At 33.8% G+C, this 23,678-nt stretch overlaps 2 protein-coding genes across 2 annotated transcripts in view; both read left to right on the top strand.

Moving 5' to 3' along the window:
- Megf8 (multiple EGF like domains 8) overlaps positions 1 to 16,417 on the top strand; it is a 34,162-nt gene extending 17,745 nt beyond the window's left edge. The window contains exon 6 of the mRNA XM_073969091.1: positions 10,848 to 16,417. Coding sequence (XP_073825192.1) covers positions 10,848 to 12,088 — 1,241 coding nt within the window. The 3' untranslated portion in view covers positions 12,089 to 16,417. The remainder of the gene's footprint in view (positions 1 to 10,847) is intronic.
- A 5,598-nt stretch (positions 16,418 to 22,015) lies between these two features.
- On the top strand, positions 22,016 to 23,442 carry LOC141393056 (probable ribosome production factor 1). The gene has a single exon (XM_073966003.1). It carries the CDS (start codon positions 22,144 to 22,146, stop codon positions 23,380 to 23,382), a length of 1,239 nt encoding a protein of 412 aa, XP_073822104.1. The 5' UTR covers positions 22,016 to 22,143; the 3' UTR covers positions 23,383 to 23,442.
- The last annotated feature ends 236 nt before the right edge of the window (positions 23,443 to 23,678 follow it).

The following is a 23,678-nucleotide window of genomic DNA, read 5'->3' as shown; positions in this document are numbered from 1 at the left end:
TATCACGGTTCAAAGCACCGGTAGAATTTATACGAGACCACAGCACTTTGCTATCAGTCACACCACTAAATAGATTATAACCATATAATCTTTTTGCATTACGGATATAACGGCGAGCTAAGATTCTGTATCGCTTAAAAATATTCTTATTCTCATCAGAAGGATTTTCAACGTATGCTTTATGAGCAAGATCTCTATAACTTATAGCCGATTTAATGTGAGCTTGATTCAAAATAGAAGAGTAATTGCAGTTAATCGTAATGGTTTTCTCAGGTACGTGTTTCTCATATAATGAAATGAGGATGTTATTTATGCATTGTAACTGGGCATCTGAGTTATTTGTATTGTAAATTGAGGAGAAATCAGAATGATATAGATCAAAAAGGAGGGACTCCATATTTATACCATTATAGTCCCGTATTGTTTTTATTTGAATTGTATTACTGTACGCCAAGTTATATTGAACTAACATAAAGGCATGCATAGAATTCAGAGCTGGAAAGTAGAATTGACTACTCCGCAAAATATCAGATCTATCACTCACCAATGAAAAGTCAATGAGAGAAGTTGAGTTTCTTTGCAAATCTATATGTGTTGGCATGTTGTTGTGAAGAACAGAGAGGTTACTACGTGTAAGAAACGATCTAAAAGCAGCATATTTAGTACTATTAGAAATATCGTAATTGAAGTCGCCGACGACGATAACTTTACCAAACCTAGTATTAATATCAGTGATAGTTTCTTCTAGAACGTTAATGTTGCCGCGTGGCAAATATACTACTCCAACAACGAGACTGCAATTATTATTAAAAATTCGAATAAAAAGTGCTTCACATCTACCTTCCATGGAAATTGAAGATATAACATGTGTTTTCAGAGATGCTGATATATAAATAGCAGTTCCACCACCTCTACAGCTACAACGATCATTCCTGAAAAGACGAAATCCCGGAATATTAATTGACTTATTGGAGGCATATGGTCTCAGTTATGGCAACTACATCTAAATGACCACTAGATAAAACATTTTTTAGTTCCAAAAATTTTGAAGAATTTCTGCTAGGCTTAAGAGATTGAGCATTGAAATAGCCAATATTAAAATTTGGGCACTGTGAGGAACAAAAGTCTTTTATGAACGAGTCATCACTGACAAAATTGCCAATAGGTCTAACCGAAGTCATAATTACAATAGAATAGATAAAAGGAAATTTGCGTTAATAATACAGAAACATTGATAACATTTAACATTAACATTCGAATAATCACAAAATAAAACTGGCTAATAAATAAATAAAAGGTGTGGAAAACCAAATAATAGACCAAAAGATAAGGTAGTTAAATTAACTACCTTATGTTCTAACCCTCCCTCCCGTCCACAGGTCTTTCAATAAACATACATATAATTTCATCATATTCTCGGAGTTCCAAATACAGGCATTAGGTGACGTTGTCTGTTGGCGACTGGGGTTGATGGATCGAGTTCAACGGTCATATCTTCAAGCTGGGCTAATGGTAGAATTTGTTTGCTTCCATTTTGAAAATAAACTTTAGCCGCAGGAATAGACTGAATTAACTGAAAGCTTTTTATTTTCTTGCTCTTTACCAAGGAACGGCACACATGCTTAATTTTTAATGCAATCGGAGATAAGTTGTCATTTAGATATACTCTCGACTGCACATCAGTTTGGACAATTTGATTCAGTTTCAGATCCTTTTTCTTCATATAGGATCTCATGATCTCATCACGCTTAATTGACGAGCAAAACTTCATCAGCATTTTTTTTTTATATTTACCAAGCCATAAACAAGCATTAATGTTATCTAAACTTATGTTTACTCTCAATGCCTTACAAATATTAAACGCCACATCCACAGGATTAACATTCTGTGGTAACCCAGTGACTAATATGTCATTTCTATTGAGCTGTTGGCGAATTTTGTAGTTCTCTTTGTCCACACGTTCCATATAAGCAAATGTCTTAGCTTGGAGTTCGTCCAATGTAACTTTTTGATGACAAATTACATCCTTAATAGCCGCCAAGCTACTATCTATCTCTGTTTTTACCATAACAGGAATAGATGCGATCAGACCATCAACTTTTTTTGACAGTTCATCAATGGATTTCGACAATTTCTCAATGCTGTCATCACTACGAGTGAGTGGGGAACACATATTGCATTTCCAGCGAATTTGTCCAGGGTTTTTAATTAAAAAATCGTACGTTTCATCAGCTAATTGCGAGCACGCCTTTAGATGAAAATAATTTTGGCAAACAAAACAGCTGACACTACCGCATGTTTTGGTTATGTTTTTTCCGCAAGCGCCACACACAAATGTTTGAGAAGTTGGTGCCATGATGTTAATTAAATGAAACAATAAATCCAATGATTTGTTGACAGCTGTAATAAAACTCGATCACAGAGGTATAAGATCATTTGTTTTTCCATAAAATATTTAAGTTTATTTGTTTATAAACTAACAAAAAATAGATTTTAGCCAGCAGCGAACAAAATTACACGTACATGGTTTCGATAACCGATAACCGATCCTTCGTCTGTTTCTCACGTCGCAGCAAATATTAAAAAAGTTTCTGGATATACAAATATGGTCTATTTGCGAGTGAAAGTTTCCAGCTGGTGATTTCCATGTGTACTTATGGCAGTTTTTGTGTGGGAAGACTGATCCTGCTATCTTAAGGTCGTAGTTGCTGCATGTTTCTATAAATAGCTCGCCATTGTCATTGCAAACACCTATCCCATGTTTGCCCATAATATTTTCATAATCGGTATTGTCCGGCCCAATTTGCGCATTAAAATCTCCCATTAATATAGTTCTGTGGTTATTTTGTATATCATGGAATGTTCGGTTTAGAAGGCTGTAGAATGCCTGTTTCTGCTCAGGGTCGCTATCCTCTGTAGGTGCATAGCACTGCACAATTGATATGATAAACTTTTTATTTCTTATTTTGGCTGTTATTATTCTTTCTGAAATGGGCTGCCACTTAATAAGGGATTGAGCTAATTGCCGCCTTAAGTAAATGCCAACCCCTCGTATATGTGGGTCATCTTCATTTGGCATACCTGAGTATAAAAGCAGTCCACCATTGTCATCTCTCAATTCATTACTACCATTCCAACGTACTTCGCTTAAACCTATCAAACCGATCTTCAATCTTTCACACTCGGCACTGAGCTGAGCAAAGTTGCCAAGTTGTGCAAATCGTGTCCTTTTCCGTAATTTCCTTTTATTTTCCTTGTGAATACTCGAATCATTTAAATTTCGGCAGTTACAGGTGATTAGTCTCTAAGAGCCTAGCTTGGTGGCAGGTACGCTGCCTTTTCCACGATGCTTTGCATTTCACTTGACCTCCAAGCATGTCATGTGAAATGCAATCTTTTACGGTATCAATGTAAAAGACACAATAGGTTATTTATTGGCGCCTATGACTCGCCACGACGCTTTGAGTATCGTTGGCACTCAGAATTTACTAGTGATACAGCGTGGCCCGTGTCCCCTCTGAGACCCTCCTCTCAAAGCCGCTATATTGTCCGCGGCTGCTTATTTAAGTCGCAGCTGCCCCATATATCTATGGTCCACAACCTGTGGACGAGCCCGGTAGCACACAGCTATGCTCCCCTAAGGCGGAACAATTTGGATTTGGGTGAACGTATAGAGCTGGAAACCTGAAATTTGGAATTAAGATTACTGTTGAAGTGTAGGATTAAGATATGAGAGTGGTTTTGGAAATTCGTGCTTACGTGCACGAAGAGTACTAAATGGTATTAAATTTGGTACAATTTGAATTTGGATGAATTGATAGAGCTGGAATCATGAAATTTGGAATTGATATTACTGTTGGAGGAGTGTAGGACTAAAGTAGTTTTGGAAATTCGTACTTATGGATATGAAAAGTACTAAATTGTACTAAATGTGTTACAATTTGGATTTGGGTGACGGATAGCGCTTGAGTCCTGAAATTTTAAATTAGGATTACTGTTGGAGTGTAAGACTGAGGTAGTTTTGGAAATAGCGCTTGAGTCCTGAAATTTTAAATTTGGATTACTGTTGGAGTGTAAGACTGAGGTAGTTTTGGAAATTCGTAGTGGTGGGTACGAAAAGTACTAAGTGGTACTACCTTTGGTACAATTTGGATTTGAGTGCACGGATAGCGCTGGAATCATGTTATTTGGAATTACGGTCACTGTTGAAGTGAAGGATTGAGGTAGTTTTGGAAAATCGTACTTATGGGTAAGAAGACTACTTAATGGTACTAAGTTTGGTAAAATTTATTATTGGATGAACGGATAGAGGTGGAATGAATCCTAATTTGAAATAAATATTACTTTTATTATTCGGTATTAATGTCAGTGTAGGGTTGATATATGTGGTTGTCGAAAGACGTACTATATGTATACGAAAATTACGAAATGGCACCCAATTTTTTATTGGAGTCAGGGTGAGTGTTGGTGTGTGGCGTTGGTATATGGAGGCGGTTTAGGAAATACGTGCATACCATAAATATACGAAAAGTACTAAATCGTTCTAAATTTGGTATCGGGTGTAGAGCTGGAATTCTACAATTTGTCCTTAGAGCCACTGTTTGTGTGTGGGGTTAAGACATGCAGATAGATGAATTTGGAAATATATACTATGAAAAGTACTAAATGGTACAGAATTTGGTACAATTTGTTTTTGGCTAAAGGGGTTTTTGGAAATTCGTCCTAGAAAGGTTCGAAAAGTACTAAAGGGTACTAAATATGGTATCCATTGTATTAGGCAAACGCGAAGTGCTAGAATTCTGAAATTTTTAACGAGGGGTCACTGATGGAATTTTATAGAGATGTACCAAAGGCTTTTTGGAAATTTGACCGATAGGTATATGGAAATCAAGGTTGGAAGTGGCGTTGAAATAAGAAAAAGGTTTTGGAAGTTCGTATTTATGAGTACGAGCAGTGCTAAATTTTGATTTGGGTGAACGGATAGAGCTGGAATCCGGAAGTTTTGAATTTAGATTACTGTAGGGGTGTAGGATTGAGGTATTTTTGGAAATTCGTAATTATGGGTACGAAAAGTACTAAAATTGGTACAATTTGGATTTGTGTGAACGGATAGAGCTGGAATTTCTGAAATTTGGAATTAATATTACTGTATAAGTGTAGGATTCAGGTAGTTTCGGAAAGCCGTACTTATGGGTACGAAAAGTACCATAAGTAAAAGAAAAGTACTGAATGGCACTCAATTTGTTTTTGGGTGAAGGGACAGTGCTGGAATCTGTATTTTTGGTGTTAGGGTGAGTATTGGTGTGCAACGTTGATCTCGCTCTTAGTGTGTAAGGGTGAGATACGGATGATCTTTTTAAAAAATAGTACTAAAGGGGTACGTACAGTACTAAAATAAAAATAAATATTGATTAAAATTGGTATTAGTGCAACACAATTTTTAGTGTTTGCAACTTAAATATTATATATTGTTTATTTGCTTTTTATATCCTTTCCACATACGAAGTAGCGGACATTTGCTAGTTGTAAATATAGCATTTTTTTTAAAATAGTGTATAGGGGAAGCTCCCCGCTTCTTCCGAAATTCGACAAAATATGTAGCCTATTTTCAACGGGGTCCATCGCTGTACATTCCCTGACCATTTCAGGAGAATCAGTTCAGTAGTTTTAGTAGAAAATATTAAATTTGAAAACTGAAAAAAGTGGGCGTAAGAGCGTGCATGAAAACATAAGTTGGGTTATGACGAACATTTCAAGAAAAGAATTATCCAAATCGGTCCAGCCGTTCTCAACTGATGCCATTACCAACGAACGACATTTGATTTTTTTATATAGATACTACCTAGGCCAATTTTCGTCACACATTCCAACTTTCTTTAAAATCGGTTATATATAGGGTGTTTTGTTCATCAAATCCAAATCTAAACCGATATTTTTTTGGAGTTACATCCAATTCTGATGCTATATCTCCGGATCAACGCGGAATTTTAGAAATTTTTATAGCCTATGTTACTTTCAGGCCATGTAGTGATATACTGTGAAAATTTCAGGAAGATTGGTTCAGCGGTTTTTGGGTCAAACAAACAAACGTACAAATTTTTTTCTACTTTATATAGATAGATAGAGTCGTGTAGTAGTGTACCATATAGTCGGCCCTCCCTATTTTGGTCCCTTTCTTACTTGCCTTTTTATTTATTTTTAATTTTTATCTCCATTCTTTTCTTTCAGAGGAGTGCAAAGCTAAACCTTTCCTTGTGAATACTCGAATCATTTAAATTTCGGCAGTTACAGGTGATTAGTCTCTAAGAGCCTAGCTTGGTGGCAGGTACGCTGCCTTTTCCACGATGCTTTGCATTTCACTTGACCTCCAAGCATGTCATGTGAAATGCAATCTTTTACGGTATCAATGTAAAAGACACAATAGGTTATTTATTGGCGCCTATGACTCGCCACGACGCTTTGAGTATCGTTGGCACTCAGAATTTACTAGTGATACAGCGTGGCCCGTGTCCCCTCTGAGACCCTCCTCTCAAAGCCGCTATATTGTCCGCGGCTGCTTATTTAAGTCGCAGCTGCCCCATATATCTATGGTCCACAACCTGTGGACGAGCCCGGTAGCACACAGCTATGCTCCCCTAAGGCGGAACAATTTGGATTTGGGTGAACGTATAGAGCTGGAAACCTGAAATTTGGAATTAAGATTACTGTTGAAGTGTAGGATTAAGATATGAGAGTGGTTTTGGAAATTCGTGCTTACGTGCACGAAGAGTACTAAATGGTATTAAATTTGGTACAATTTGAATTTGGATGAATTGATAGAGCTGGAATCATGAAATTTGGAATTGATATTACTGTTGGAGGAGTGTAGGACTAAAGTAGTTTTGGAAATTCGTACTTATGGATATGAAAAGTACTAAATTGTACTAAATGTGTTACAATTTGGATTTGGGTGACGGATAGCGCTTGAGTCCTGAAATTTTAAATTAGGATTACTGTTGGAGTGTAAGACTGAGGTAGTTTTGGAAATAGCGCTTGAGTCCTGAAATTTTAAATTAGGATTACTGTTGGAGTGTAAGACTGAGGTAGTTTTGGAAATTCGTAGTGGTGGGTACGAAAAGTACACTGCCCGTCACTTGAATAGGACACCCTACAAATTTTTTTCCAACCTTAATTTTTTCCGTAATTATGCAAAATATGAAGTGTTGAAGATTTTTTATATTTAGTTTTAAGTGTTTGGAGTAAACTTAGTCATTCATTTGTATTCATATCTGATTTATATAAGAATTATACGACGAAAGGAAAATAAAGTCAAAAATTCATGTAAAAAAATTGCGTCATTTGAATAGGACACCCCCTAAAAACTTGGGTATACATAAAGATTGTAGTAGAATATCGACGCACATTCACTCTATATTAAAAACGAAATAATTTCAGTAATATTTAGTAAAAGTATATCCCTCCAGATTAAGGATACACCCCTATATCCTGCTTTGGCAAGGAATCGCACAATTTCCTTTCATAATCACGTGTAATGCTTAACAATGCTTGCACGATTCCTTTAATAAGTTTATTTTTGGAAGCGTACCGTCTGTCAGAGTCGTAGATTTTACACAGAGGTCTTTCCTATACATTTTAGAGAATATTTACCACTACAAAATATGGCGGTCCCTTCAGGATATCCGAATTTCTTCTGAGAAATGCTAGTATTCGCTGCCCGAAGTGTTTAAAATGGACCAATATCGTGATGAAATTACCACTCCGGACATCCGAAAATGCTTTCCCCTACTGGAAAAGACTTTTTTAGAATTCCTTTGTAAAATATTGTACGCATTTAAGGTGAAAGGAATTGACGCCAAAGTCCTTCATAATTAGTAAAGAGTTCCAACACGATAAAAGCACCTTTATCGCTAGAGAAACAATAAAGAAAGTTATCTTCCATTCAATGAACTTAAAAAAATAGATATATAGTTATGCAATTGTTTACTCGATGAGGAGGGTCCTTAATAATTATGAAGGACTTTGGCGTCAATTCCTTTCACCTTAAATGCGTACAATATTTTACAAAGGAATTCTAAAAAAGTCTTTTCCAGTAGGGGAAAGCATTTTCGGATGTCCGGAGTGGTAATTTCATCACGATATTGGTCCATTTTAAACACTTCGGGCAGCGAATACTAGCATTTCTCAGAAGAAATTCGGATATCCTGAAGGGACCGCCATATTTTGTAGTGGTAAATATTCTCTAAAATGTATAGGAAAGAACTCTGTGTAAAATCTACGACTCTGACAGACAGTACGCTTCCAAAAATAAACTTATTAAAGGAATAGTGCAAGCATTGTTAAGCATTACACGTGATTATGAAAGGAAATTGTGCGATTCCTTGCCAAAGCAGGATATAGGGGTGTATCCTTAATCTGGAGGGATATACTTTTACTGAATATTACTGAAATTATTTCGTTTTTAATATAGAGTGAATGTGCGTCGATATTCTACTACAATCTTTATGTATACCCAAGTTTTTAGGGGGTGTCCTATTCAAATGACGCAATTTTTTTACATGAATTTTTGACTTTATTTTCCTTTCGTCGTATAATTCTTATATAAATCAGATATGATTACAAATGAATGACTAAGTTTACTCCAAACACTTAAAACTAAATATAAAAAATCTTCAACACTTCATATTTTGCATAATTCCGGAAAAAATTAAGGTTGGAAAAAAATTTGTAGGGTGTCCTATTCAAGTGACGGGCAGTGTACTAAGTGGTACTACCTTTGGTACAATTTGGATTTGAGTGCACGGATAGCGCTGGAATCATGTTATTTGGAATTACGGTCACTGTTGAAGTGAAGGATTGAGGTAGTTTTGGAAAATCGTACTTATGGGTAAGAAGACTACTTAATGGTACTAAGTTTGGTAAAATTTATTATTGGATGAACGGATAGAGGTGGAATGAATCCTAATTTGAAATAAATATTACTTTTATTATTCGGTATTAATGTCAGTGTAGGGTTGATATATGTGGTTGTCGAAAGACGTACTATATGTATACGAAAATTACGAAATGGCACCCAATTTTTTATTGGAGTCAGGGTGAGTGTTGGTGTGTGGCGTTGGTATATGGAGGCGGTTTAGGAAATACGTGCATACCATAAATATACGAAAAGTACTAAATCGTTCTAAATTTGGTATCGGGTGTAGAGCTGGAATTCTACAATTTGTCCTTAGAGCCACTGTTTGTGTGTGGGGTTAAGACATGCAGATAGATGAATTTGGAAATATATACTATGAAAAGTACTAAATGGTACAGAATTTGGTACAATTTGTTTTTGGCTAAAGGGGTTTTTGGAAATTCGTCCTAGAAAGGTTCGAAAAGTACTAAAGGGTACTAAATATGGTATCCATTGTATTAGGCAAACGCGAAGTGCTAGAATTCTGAAATTTTTAACGAGGGGTCACTGATGGAATTTTATAGAGATGTACCAAAGGCTTTTTGGAAATTTGACCGATAGGTATATGGAAATCAAGGTTGGAAGTGGCGTTGAAATAAGAAAAAGGTTTTGGAAGTTCGTATTTATGAGTACGAGCAGTGCTAAATTTTGATTTGGGTGAACGGATAGAGCTGGAATCCGGAAGTTTTGAATTTAGATTACTGTAGGGGTGTAGGATTGAGGTATTTTTGGAAATTCGTAATTATGGGTACGAAAAGTACTAAAATTGGTACAATTTGGATTTGTGTGAACGGATAGAGCTGGAATTTCTGAAATTTGGAATTAATATTACTGTATAAGTGTAGGATTCAGGTAGTTTCGGAAAGCCGTACTTATGGGTACGAAAAGTACCATAAGTAAAAGAAAAGTACTGAATGGCACTCAATTTGTTTTTGGGTGAAGGGACAGTGCTGGAATCTGTATTTTTGGTGTTAGGGTGAGTATTGGTGTGCAACGTTGATCTCGCTCTTAGTGTGTAAGGGTGAGATACGGATGATCTTTTTAAAAAATAGTACTAAAGGGGTACGTACAGTACTAAAATAAAAATAAATATTGATTAAAATTGGTATTAGTGCAACACAATTTTTAGTGTTTGCAACTTAAATATTATATATTGTTTATTTGCTTTTTATATCCTTTCCACATACGAAGTAGCGGACATTTGCTAGTTGTAAATATAGCATTTTTTTTTAAATAGTGTATAGGGGAAGCTCCCCGCTTCTTCCGAAATTCGACAAAATATGTAACCTATTTTCACCGGGGTCCTTCGCTGTACATTCCCTGACCATTTCAGGAGAATCAGTTCAGTAGTTTTAGTAGAAAATATTAAATTTGAAAAAGTGGGCGTTAGAGCGTGCATGAAAACCTAATTGGGTTATGACGAACATTTCAAGAAAAGAATTATCCAAATCGGTCCAGCCGTTCTCAACTGATGCCATTACCAACGAACGGCATTTGATTTTTTATATAGATACTGCCTAGGCCAATATTCGTCACACATTCCAACTTTCTTTAAAATCGGGTATATATAGGGTGTTTGGTTCATCAAATCCAAATCTAAACCGATTTATTTTTTTTTTTTTTTTTTGGAGTTACATCCAATTCTATGCTATATCTCTTTTTATAGCCTATGTTACTTTCAGGCCATGTAGTGATATACTCTGAAATTTTCCGGAAGATTGGTTCAGCGGTTTTTGAGTCAAACAAACAAACGCACAAAATTGTTTCTACTTTATATATAGATAGATAGAGTCGTGTAGTAGGGTACCATATAGTCGGCCGGTCCTCCCTATTTTGGTCCCTTTCTTACTTGTCTTTTTATTTATTTTTAATTTTTATCTCCATTATTTTCTTTCAGAGGAGTGCAAAGCTAAACCTGCCGCTCTAAAACCCGGACAAACGGTGTTCTTTGTCATTCAGCCACGTTTCATGAATGTCGATATACGTGTCATTATTGATGTCACACAGGGTGAATTGGATGTATATATGTCGCCCCAGGATGATTCATTTATCGTTGAAACAAACGAAACCAATGGCTATCATGAGATCTTTTTGGACAATCGTTACAATTGGGGTCCGAAAATTAAACGCTCACATCCTCTAAATATTGCACAGCCAAAATATGACAATAACACATCGTTTTCCAAATTGGTAATGAATGACAAGCGAAATAGTTATTATGTGCCGCATATTCAAGATTGCAAAAGTCATGGCGGCCATAGCTTTTATGTGAAAGACCAACATGCCAAGGATTTGAGTACCCATGTCACACTGAATCATTGCAACACTTTATTGAGATTATTTGGTTTGAAGAATCGTTTGGTTCTAACTTTGCCACAACATGCTCACAACTTAAGTGCCACAAGATTTTTCATTGCCCTTCGTGCTAGCTCCGGCCCAGAACCCAGCTATGGGTCTGTTGTTTTCCGTCAAGATCAATTGCACATTGATTTGTTTGTATTCTTTTCGGTTTTCTTTTCGTGTTTCTTTTTGTTCTTGGCTGTTTGTGTTGTCATATGGAAGGTGAAACAAACAGCGGATATTCGAAGAGCTCGACGTCAACATGTTGTAGAACTATTGCATTTAGCCAAGCGTCCATTTGCATATGTGTTCCTGGCGGCAAATTCCTTTGATTTGGATAGTCCACATCCTACAACATCATCTACATCGGCCGCAGCAAACAATCGAATCGTTCGCAGTGCCACCGGTGCCCGTTCAAAACATCAGCATCAAACAACTAGTGGCAACAATCAATTACCAGAGGTGTTGTTAATAGCCATTGAACCAACTGCCGATAATTTAGCAGCAGTTGGTACTGTGTTTGTAAGTTTGCCAGGTCGTTATAAAGCCCCTCTAAGCATGGCATTGGGATCAACATTAATATCATATCCACCGCGACTTTATCAAGTAAACAATCGTCACTATAGCCGGCCTCCTAGGGGAAATTCTGCACCGGTAAGTAGTGGGGGTGGTGGCGGTGTTGCTGGTGTTGTTGCCCCAGCACCAGTTCCGCCAGTTGCTGCTGGTACAGCCAGGCAAAATCGTCAAGGTGCAATTGCGGATGCGGATGCATTACCTGTATATAATTTGAATTTGTAAAATGATAACAAATTAACAAGCATCTACAACAACAACAACAATGGAATTTACAAAAGACAAATACTATAGAAAAAACCAACAACTTCCAGGAATACCACATACCATGGCGTTCAACATTAGTCTAAATCTCTAGTGAATTGATGATAATTTTCATGCATATATACATTTATATATATAGAAGTGTAAGTATAGAATAATTATAAACAGTTTTTGTATAATATTATTTGTTTAGGGCTAAGATATACAATATTTAGGTATCTCTCTTTAACCAGTGTTTAAATGGAAATGTATTTTTTTAATTAGATTAGCAATTTATGTCAACGTTATTAAGCGATGTTAAGCATAATTTTCTTCACATTTTTTGATGTGTATTTTTCTTTCACTGATCAAATATTTTGGATCACTTTACCAATCTCAGAGTGTGCAGTTATTTACATTTTTGTATTGTTCTTCAATGGTTTGATGGTAACAACAAAGCATTGTTAATGTGAAATGTGATAAGTTTTTTGTTTTCCCGAAAATACCGCAATGAATCTCAATTGTAAATAAACAAATCATTGGGAATTTCTTAGCTGTTCCTTTTAAATAATATTCCCTATGTTTTAGAACTAAGAAAAATCGATAGTTTTGTATCGCCCATACCTAAAACTCGACGTACGATGCTACAAGAAAGGCCTACACATTGCCCAAAAAGACAGTGTAAAATTTGTCTAAGTAAACAATTGTTTATATATTTGGTCTGTTCCAGAACTGCAAGAATCTACTATTTTTTAATATTTTTTCCGATAACATAAAAGAAAAAATGTTATCGTAGTAAAAAATAGTAGCTTCAATCACCCACAAAAGCAAACATTCTTCCTACCAAAGTTAAAAATGTTCAACTTTCGACTTTACAGATTCGATGTAATTTTTTTTAGTTGAAAACATCGGCGCTTGTTTGCGTAGAGTTTTAGGTACATCAGTAATTTCCAGCTTTGTACACTGTTATTTTCACAGCTAATTCGAACTGCTGGGTAATTTTCCACTCTGATTTTCTCGTCGTATTTCAAATTAAAAGGAAGTAACCGAAATACGGAGTTAATCAACTCGATAGGACTGTTCGATAACTTCGCAAGTGAAAAGTATTTGCAAGTTCTTGCAAGTATTTCTCAGTTCTCTTTTATTGAACAAGTTTGTTATCAAACAGCATTTTGTAAAAGTTTGTACAGGCCTAATTATACATGTACACTTGTGGCAGATTTATCACTTTCACTATGTCGCCTATTAACAGGGAGAGCCAAAATAACGGAAAGTACATTTGATTTTCAAAATTAAAATCTTGAATACTGTGCGTGTATTATTATTCCATATTATAATTTCTAAAATTTAATGTTGTCGTTCTTTTTTTTTTTTGCCTCTCCCTTTTCATTTATAATAGAAGGAAACAGTGAAAGTGAGAAATCTCCCGAAAGTGAACATTTATAATTTGGCTGATCTTTTAATTTTCTAATTAAAATATGTAGTAATTATAGTTTGAAACTGTATTTGGATCTTTTCCTGTTCATTTATCATGAATAAAATTTATTTGCGGAATTTCTTCCCTTTCTCCAATTTCACAATTTTTTCTTCCATATTTATGTCTAAAAAGGGAATATGTTTTGTCGTTTCGCCGATAATATTTCATTTTCAAGCGATCCTAATAGTTTTTAACATTTTAAAATATTGATTTTAAAAGAATTTATTTTTTTAAAATTATTTTCCGTGCGGAAAATACCGAGGGAAATATTCTTGATGGCCCTGAGTAAATAGTCGACTTAATGAAAGTGGGAATGTCTAATTGTTAACCATCAAACCATTTGTATTTTTTCTATTTCGGTATTATAAAAATCGTGTTTCATTCCTTGCTTTCAAGTATCTTATGTTTAGTTTAAGTCACAAAAGTGCAATAATTATAATATACAAAAAGATCATACAGTCAAACTTCTCTATAATGAACATCTCTATAATTCTTTATAACGAATTGTTTTATAAAACAAAAATTTGAATTCTCACAACATTTGAATTCACTTTAAAACGAAGTTTTTCTATACCGCCGTAATTCTTTTCTCCAGCAGCTATGTTATAGAGAAGTTCGACTGTACATATGTATATCAGACAATATAGATATAAAAATTGTATGTAGGAGCTAGAAAGTTTCGTAACATACTACTAATGAAAACGTAAATTCAGCATTTATTCTCAAATCAAACTCCGCGAAAAGTTCTACTTTATATTCCAGATTTATATAAAGTTTTGAAACATTGGGTGTTGAGGTGGTGTCGGCTGCAAATCACATTTAAGGTCCTATTAACGAATGTCTTTTTTAGCAAAAATTGTAACAAAAATTTGAAATTTCCAATATTTCGATAGATCAATGACGTTAAATTGATGATAACCTCGAATTCTGTTGAACTATGTAACGACTTAATGTGGTTCGGTTCCAACTTTAATGAAAGATGGAATAATTTATACCAGGTAATCTCATAGAAGTCGTCACGGTTTAAAGGTGGGGATGTCCACTTTGCAGGAGGCTTTGATTCTCCTCTGACAACCTCTGACAAGACAAGATAACCTGTGGTTAAACCCACACTGTGTGCTAGCCTGAAATTTAAACTTTCACTATAAAGGCGACTAATATCGTCAGTAAACAGTCGGCCTAAATATTTTAATTTTACAACAATAAAATTTGAGATTTATTCCAATTTTCATTCGAGAATTTCATTTTTAATTCTTTACAAATGAATTCGAATTATTTTATTTGTAATTTGAATTTTTCTACTTGTAATTTAAAATTTTCTATTTGGAATTCAAATTATTTCATTTGTAATACAAAATTTTTTCCATTTTAAATTCGAAACAAGAAAAATGAGAAAACAATTTTTTGTAATGGTTTTATAACTGGCTTTTGAATAATTCGAATTTCAAATGGAATAAATCAAATTACAAATGAGATTCTTGAATTACAAAAAAACACATTTGCATTTAAAAAACCAAAAGTTCTAGGACAGAGAAGTCATTCCATAGTCGATATGTCTGAAGAGCTGCTCAACTAACAGCATAACCAGGTCACATAATTTGGTGACTGTGTGGGTTCGAGTCTTTGGCTTTCCTTTTTCACTTGCAAAAACATTTCGATCATCAAGCTTAACTCTAAACGAGAAAATTTATGAAATGTTTCAAATTATACATATATATCAAATTTTCGCATTAGACGAAAATGAATGCAAATCAAATTCTCGAATTAGAAGAAAAGATTCGATGTTTCACGAATTCCACTTAGCATTCATGAAATTCGTTTAAATTCTGAAGAAAAAAGATGGGATCTGTCACGACTCTATTTAAACCAATGCCAAAGATCCAGTGAAATCATGGCATCGCATGGAACTGTGGAGAAATAACATTTCCAAACGTTATGTTTGGGATTTTTCTCTCCTTTTCATTTTCTTATTTTACTTTTGTTCTTTTTCCCCAAAATCATTTAAAAATAAACATTGAATAAATAAATGTCAATATCCCTAATTTAATACATGAGCTCATTGTGTACCAAACTATTCATCCATCCCTGAATTGGTATTTTCGACAGGGCTAGTATTCATATTCTTTCTCTTCGGTTTTATAGCCAAGCAGTCCCGTAAAATTAGATAGGTTGACCGGAAGATGTTTTTTTATTTGTTTCTTTGTTGCTATCGACCGAAGTCTTGCATTGTCCATTGACAGAATCGTTAAACATTGATGGGTCGTGATATTTTCTAGGGTGTTCGAGGGACATGTCACAGACACAAGAACAAGTGCCTACGTAACAGGCTTATGTAAGATCTACACTAAACTTTCAACTGAATCTTGGGCCGCGCCCCTGCATATATCCATGGCCATACGCGATTTAATCAATGTACTGTCTCCCATTATTACTAATGATTGAGGTGCATAATTAAACCGTTAATTGTTGTTTCCATTAAAATTTTAAAGGACATTAACATAAGTAGCACGGTAGTACTTCACTGCATTAAAGTCACCCGCAATTATAATTTTCAAAACTTGAATATAAATCCCACACTCAATTATAAATCATAAATATAGAATTATTCCATGTATCGGAATCTCTAAACCCCAATAGAAAGAATATTTATCTACAAAAAATATAACGTCAATTCAATGAAAAACAAAAATCATAACTAAAATCAATCAATCAATAATTGCAGAATACAACTTTTAAACAATTAAAAACCGAAACTCAAACAATAATCTATTAAAAGTCCCCAAAAAATCCAATATTAATACCATAAAATCAATAAAAATATCTTAACCTAGAAAGAGAGAATATAAAAAGCCATGATCGAACAATTAATGTTTTATAAAAAAACAACAAAAAAATCCAGAAAAAAAACTCAAAACTTTTGTACAATGTATATACAATATATATGAAAACCTTACGGTTTTTAATTAAAATATGTACTGAGTCGCATGAACAAATCACCCAACATGCTCAAAAATCATATTCAATAACAACTTAGCAAATAGTTTGGTGTTTGTGCATGTGTATTTATGTATGTGGATACACATTAGAATATCTATGTATCTACCTATCTATTAAAGAAAAACTTTATTAACTACAAAGGGCAAATGGCTCAAATTTTCATGACAATATACAGTCGAACTTCTCTGTAATGAACATCTCTAGAACGTATAATTCTTCATATAAAAATTAGTTGTCACACAGGTGGTCTATTTATAAAGAATTTTTCTTTAAAACGTAGTAATGATGCATACTCAACAGCTACGTTATAGAGAAGTTCGACTGTACAATATTTATATGTTCGAATATATGAATATTCTGAAATTCTTTCCTCGAATTTTTTTGCCGTCCTTTAGATTTTATTTGTAATAATTCAACGCCCATTTAGAGTTGTTTACCTTTTTGTAGTTAATGTTTGTTTTTTTATTTTGTATAATTTGTAACTTACTTTATCAGTTGTGTGATTAAAAAAAAAAACAAAATTGATTTTTTGTATATATTACCTTTAAATAACAATGTTTTGAATTTGTTTGTATTTAAAATAGTATTGAATTTTATAAAACACGGTAGTCTGCATTTATTACCAATAATTTTTAGTATAGTCCTTATCTCCCATTGAACATGTTCAACCAAGTCTTGGTTCTTTTAGTTGCAACTCGTTATAGTGCCCAATTAAAATGTTTACTTGTGGCAGATTTCCCACTTATTATAACGGAAAGTATTTTTGATTTTCGAAATTAAAATTTTAAATATTATGCATGAGTTATGATTCCACATTTTAATTTACAAAAATAACTTTATAGCGAAAGTGAGAAATCTCCCGCAAGTGAACATTTATATTCGAACTAATACTGACTGCAGAAGGCTTGAAAATCTCTGTGATTTTTAAATTTTTGGATTAGGAGACATAGGTTTGCCAATTTTTCAGCTACTTCAATTCCCGCGAAATCGCATCGAACTGGTTCCCACCCATCCACCATATTTAAAAGAATTTTGAAGCCTGTACAAAGTTAATTTACGCTTAAAAAATCATGATACTTAATGTTTAAACATTATGATAAAAGGATGATTTAAATGGTAACACCCATCCATGTAGTGAAATGCAAGGATATTATTATGCGTTTCTTACTTTTACTAACGATCCATTTTCAGGACAACTTTCTAACAAGTCTCACCGCCAACAAGTTTTAAACGTTGAATACTTCGTATACCTGGATAAAATGTATTGGCGGAAAATATATATTTAAATTTTTTTCTATCATATTGAGTGTTATTTTGAACGCAAATTTCCCGTGAGTTTTTTTTCATTGAATTTATTCCCTAGGTAAATGAGCAGAAGATGTATCAGTAGTAAAAAAAGTGTTGCGGTTATTAGGCACATGCAGTTGCTATCAAAATGAAATGTCAGGAAAAAACAATCTCAAAGTAGTTATAAAGGTATGAAATGAATGACTCGACCCACAGAGAAGAAACTCTATATGTAATGAAGCCTCTTTGAGGTCTCGTTGGAAGGTGCAAGCACCTTAAATTTGCAGAACTATTGATATCTTTTGCCTTGAGCTTCCTGTGTGGACTGTACTAGAAGATTCCGTAGGGGTAAGATTCTGAAGTACAAGCCTGACCCCAATGTTATTTATATCGGACTAACTAATGATGGATTACATTGAAAACATGTCAACATTTTTAGCACATTTTAGGAAGCCAAGTTGTATTTAATTTAACTTTCTTATAGTGAGAAAAGTTTCTTTCTATGTACTTTTAATTTCTATTCTGAGTGATAATGTGCAATTAAAATGCAAATTTGAAACAAATGATTTACAAAACATGCATTTACACAAATTTTGTTAATTATTTTTTTTTATAAAATCACACACACACAAATATGTATATCTCTATTTAGTTGTAAACAAAAAAAATTAAACATATCTATAATCCCTTCCAGCTCCCTCCCCATTTCTTTATAATTATTTGATTGATGCATTTCAATAATGTTGTTGCTCTTCACAGTATCTATTTTATTTAAGGGAGCAACAATTCTGATAAGTAAATTGATATTAAACTGTATTTCTTTTCCTTAAGAATCTCATTTACAAGAAAATCTCTTTAAGGTATTTGGTGTTTCGTCCTTATTTTTTACAATAACATTATGTATATTTTTAGTGTATATATCTAAATATATTAAGTTCGTATTTTTTAATTTTTGTTTTTATATTCTTTTGTTAAAATAAATTGTTAAAAATTTACAAATGGTTGTGTTTTGTTTTATTAATGCCATGATATTCTTTTAATTTCTCTATTAAACATTAATTACGGTTTAATAAATGTTCATTGCAGGATAACAAGAGAAAGTAAAAACAATTTAAGTAAATAGAGTAGTAAAATAATCAACAATATGTAAAATGGAAATTGATAGAAATAAATATAAAAATCTTTAAAACAAAAAATTAAAAAAATAATTAAAACCTGTGTTAAGATTCAGCAAAAATAGCTCTGTTCCAGTTTACCAGCTGACAAAATCAAATGTATTTTTTATTTATTTTATTTAACAATAAAACCAAAATGTGGACCCGTAGCGAGAAATTTCTGAGGGGAGGTTTCGTAATCCATGTTGCAGATTCCCAAATTCGTTGGGTTAATAAGCCTAATGTGGCTAAAATCGTCAAAATGCCAAAAATCAAAAGGTACCGTTCAATGTAAATGTATACTAAATATGAAATTCCAGCCATTTGTGTGGGATAATGTTGCTAAAACCATAAAAAATACAGAAAATCGAGAGTTCCGTTCAGTGGGGCCTATATAAAAAGTGAACAGATATAGCCCATTTTCAATATCAAACATTCTAGGGAACTTCAGAGGCCCAAATCTCAGGAATTATGGATTATAATCAAAATATGTTCTACAATCTTGGAACAAACATACAGGCAATTATAAATTATTTTTTAGAAAAATTTGGTCTGTTTCAGAACTGCAATTTTTAATTTTTAATATTTATTCGATAACCTTTTGTCTGTTCCATTACTTTTGAAAACGGTAAAACCGGCAAAAGTGGTAAAAGTTGTAAACTGCTCCCATATGAATTGTATGTTGTCTGAAGTAAAGGAACGCTTTTCGAGTAAAAAGTGGTAAAGCTAGCAGATTCTTGCACGTAAAGGAACAGAGCCCTTATTGGCCTGTTCCAGCACTCCATGAATCTAATAATTTTTAATATTTTTTTTTCATCTTTGTGTTTATTTCAGCTTGAGTCCATATTTTGTTGTAATTCAATTGTTTTTTTTTTTTTTTTTTTTGATAAAATAAGGGGAAAATTGTTATCGTAGTAAAAATGTGTAGATTCTTGCATGTTTTGGAACAGGGCAGGTAGTAATGTGTCTGTTCCAGAACCTGCAGGAGTTATGCCATGTTCATACCAGAATTTGAATCTCATTGTTCGCTCTCATAATTACGTACTCGAATTAACCCGTTCATACGACATGGTACTTGCTTCATACCAAAATAGTTAATATTTTTATACTTTTTTTGTTGATTTTAAAGGAAGTTCAAGCCAAACGACACATAATATTAGTTGATGTGAACTGGAAAATTAATTGTCCTTCCATCAGATATCTATTTAATATTCAATTATATTCTTTTCATTCATGTTTGCTGTTTTTTCTCAAAGTTTTCGTATTTTCAAGACATTTTTCAATTTTTTTATTTTTAAAATTAACGAGAGAGACCTGCCAAACTATCTTTTTGGTATACATACTTTCAGGCAGGTATTTAATTTTTGTTTGTAGATTTGTTCGCGCATTTGAAACAATGAACAAAAAATGTAACTGCAATAAAAGAGAATAGAAAATTGTCTATGCTTTAAATGTATACTAATCGTTGAACCGTTTACTTTTCATTCATGTTTTGCAGTTTTTCTAAAAAAGCTCGTATTTTTAATACATTTTTAAATTTTGTATTTTGCCTGTCATAATTAATTTTTTTCGATAAATACTCTCATTTGTTAGGGATGGGACATATTTTATCGTCGTTAGAAGAGTAAATTAAATTGAACAATGTACAAAAATCGTTCTTCGCTCTCAGAATTTTGTATGGAAAATGAAGTAATTAATACATAATTTGGGCTCGAACAACGAATAGAAAGCGAATTACCGTCAATATGAATAAGGCATTAGTGGCTACTTTATTTTCGACAAATTAAAATTCGATATCGATAATTGTCGGTAATGCTCTCGTTAATGTCATGTTCACACGAGCGTTTCAATTACGTTGTTCGCCTGTCGAACGACGTATACGAATTAACCCGTTTCCACGACACCATTCGTAATTAAGAGAAACATAATTTATTTTTCCTAACTTTTTGCTTCCTCGTTTTTATGAGAATCTGACCACATAACACGTGTAACATATATTAAAAGAGCAGGAAAAACACTAACCTTTCCTGCGAATGTATATTTTACATTTGATTGCACACTTTTCTTTCATATTTTCCATTAATTTTGAAAATTTTTGTATTTTCTGTATTTTTTTATATGTTTCCATTTTCAAAATGAATGGGAGAGAGACATGTCAGAACAAAATTTGTGTATACAGATTTTCAGGCAGGTATTTGACTTTTGTTTCCATATTTGTACGCGAATTTGAAACAATGGACAAAAAATGTAACTGCAATGAAGGAGAATAGAAAATTTGCTATGCTTTGAATGTATACTAATCGCTGAACCGTTTACTTTTCATTAATTTTTTGCAGATTTTCTTAAAAAGCCCAACATTTTTAAATTTTATATTTTGTCTGTCATAATTAATTTATTTCGATAAATTCTCTCATTTGTTAGAGATGGGACATATTTTATCGTTGTTCGGAGAGTATTTCTACTTGAACAACGTAGAAAAATCGTCGTTCGTTCTCAGAATTTTGTATGGGGAATCAAGTAATTTATTCGTATTTGAGGGTCGAACAACGAATAGAGAACGAACGACGTACCGTGGAAACGGGCTATTACGAGCTCCAGAACCGGACTACTGGTTACAATGTCAAAAAGAAAAAAAATCAATTTCCTTCTTTTATTTCACCGTTTTTAATTTCGTTGTCAGCGCTCGCCTGTTTACTTTTGTTTTTTTTTCTTCATTGCCAAATAATCGTCAAACAAATGTATAAAAATCAGTTCAGCCATTTTTGTTCTCTCTCTCTCTTAAAAATTGCTGCCAGATTTACTACCTTTTGGGGTTAAGGAACGCTTTGCAGGTTAAAAATGGTATCCTGAGGTAAGTAAAGGAACACAACTTATTTTTTACTATCTTTTTCGATAACATAAAGGAAAATTTGTTATCGTAGTAAAAAGTGTACCGATTGTTGATATTATCGAATTAAACGTCAATCTATAAATCCCTACCCATTTCCCGATCTATAAATCCATCTGTCACACGTGAAACGTGCAACATAGCAATTGACATCCAAAATCTAAACAAAAATACAAAACTATTTTCTGGAAAAACACTATTTTCGGAGATATTTAAATAAAAAGATTGTAAAAACATGAAGAATAAACAGAAAAAAGTTGTACAACCCGATAGCGACAGCGATTCAAGTATGGATGAAGTCAATAGTAAGCAGCATGAAGAAGTCGAAACAGATTCAGATGATGATGACCAAGAGATGGATGGAAACGACGATGCTCCTCAAGCTATGACGGAAAGCTCCGATGATAGTGATGGCGAAGAATTGGATGAAGATAAACCCACCACCACCAAAAAGTTGAAAAAACAAAAGTCGAACGAAGAAAGTATTGAAAATTCCAACGATGAGGACAATGACGAAGGCGATGTTGAGGAGGACGATGATGATGACAATGAACCTCAAGTTAGAATGCCTGTTCTTAATCCTCTAAGCTTAATGCGAAATAAAGAACAAAGAATGGCTCTGTTCCGTAAAATGAAGAAAGAAAAACACAAGAAAAAAATGCAGGAACGCAGAGCAAGACGTAAAGCCGGCGTGCCGGCCAATCCCGGCCATACCATAGAAAGCTTAAGAGAAAAGGATCAAACAACTGTGACAAATCTTGAAGACTCTGACAACGAGGAATTGCGCAAAGAGTTGCAGTTGGACGATTTTAGTTCCTATTTTGAGCGGTCCTACGAACCGAAAGTCTTAATAACATTTGCCGATAATCCAGTTACGAAAACTCGGAAATTTGGCTTGGAGTTGGGAAGAATTTTCCCCAATGCTTTGGTGAAGATTCGTAATAAGTCTTCAGTTAAAAACATTTGTAAATCAGCCGTTCGAGAGGAATATACAGACGTTGTCATCATTAACGAAGATCGCCGCCAACCAAATGGCCTGCTAGTAATACATTTACCCAATGGACCAACAGCTCATTTCAAAGTATCAAATGTTAAACTTACCTCAGATATGAAACGTGATCACAAAGAAATAACAAAACATCGTCCAGAGGTTATCCTAAACAATTTCACTACACGCCTTGGTTTAACTGTGGGTCGTATGTTGGGTGCTCTCTTCCATCACGATCCCGAATTCAGAGGACGTCGTTCGGTTACGTTCCACAATCAACGAGATTATATATTTTTCCGCCACCATCGTTACGAGTTCACGAAGGATGGTAGACGTGTAAAGCTGCGTGAATTGGGTCCACGTTTTACTCTGAAATTGCGCTCTCTACAGGAGGGAACCTTCGACAGTAAGACCGGTGATTATGCTTGGATTATTACCAATAAACGACATGCCTTGGAAGCATCGAGACGTCGTTTCCACTTGTAAGATGGCTGTGCGTTTCCCTATTCCTTGGTTTAGTATTTAAGATTTTATTTCTATAGAAAATGTAATGCAAATACTACATTGTTTTATGAATTAGTAACATTTTGAAAAAAAAAAAACTGAAAAAATAATACTTGTTTTTTTGACAATTTATGATATTTTTTTCAAGGAATAATGCTCATATTCTGTGAATTCAGAAATTTACAAAGAAATTGTAGAGATATAAAGGAGAATGTTTTTGATTTGACACACGATGTCACAAACCAAATCTAATATGTACCGGAACAGCACGGCAACCG

This window comes from Musca autumnalis, unplaced genomic scaffold (assembly GCF_047663935.1).
Source record: "Musca autumnalis isolate F117 unplaced genomic scaffold, ASM4766393v1 scaffold_2, whole genome shotgun sequence".
Classification (NCBI taxonomy): Eukaryota; Metazoa; Arthropoda; class Insecta; order Diptera; family Muscidae; genus Musca; species Musca autumnalis.
The sequence above is the reverse complement of the archived record's forward strand: the minus strand, read 5'-3'. Positions and strand labels throughout refer to the sequence as shown.

Bases quoted from the DNA above. Each gene is read 5' to 3' on its own strand.
- LOC141393056 (XM_073966003.1), top strand. From the start codon at position 22,144: ATGAAGAATAAACAGAAAAAAGTTGTACAACCCGATAGCGACAGCGAT.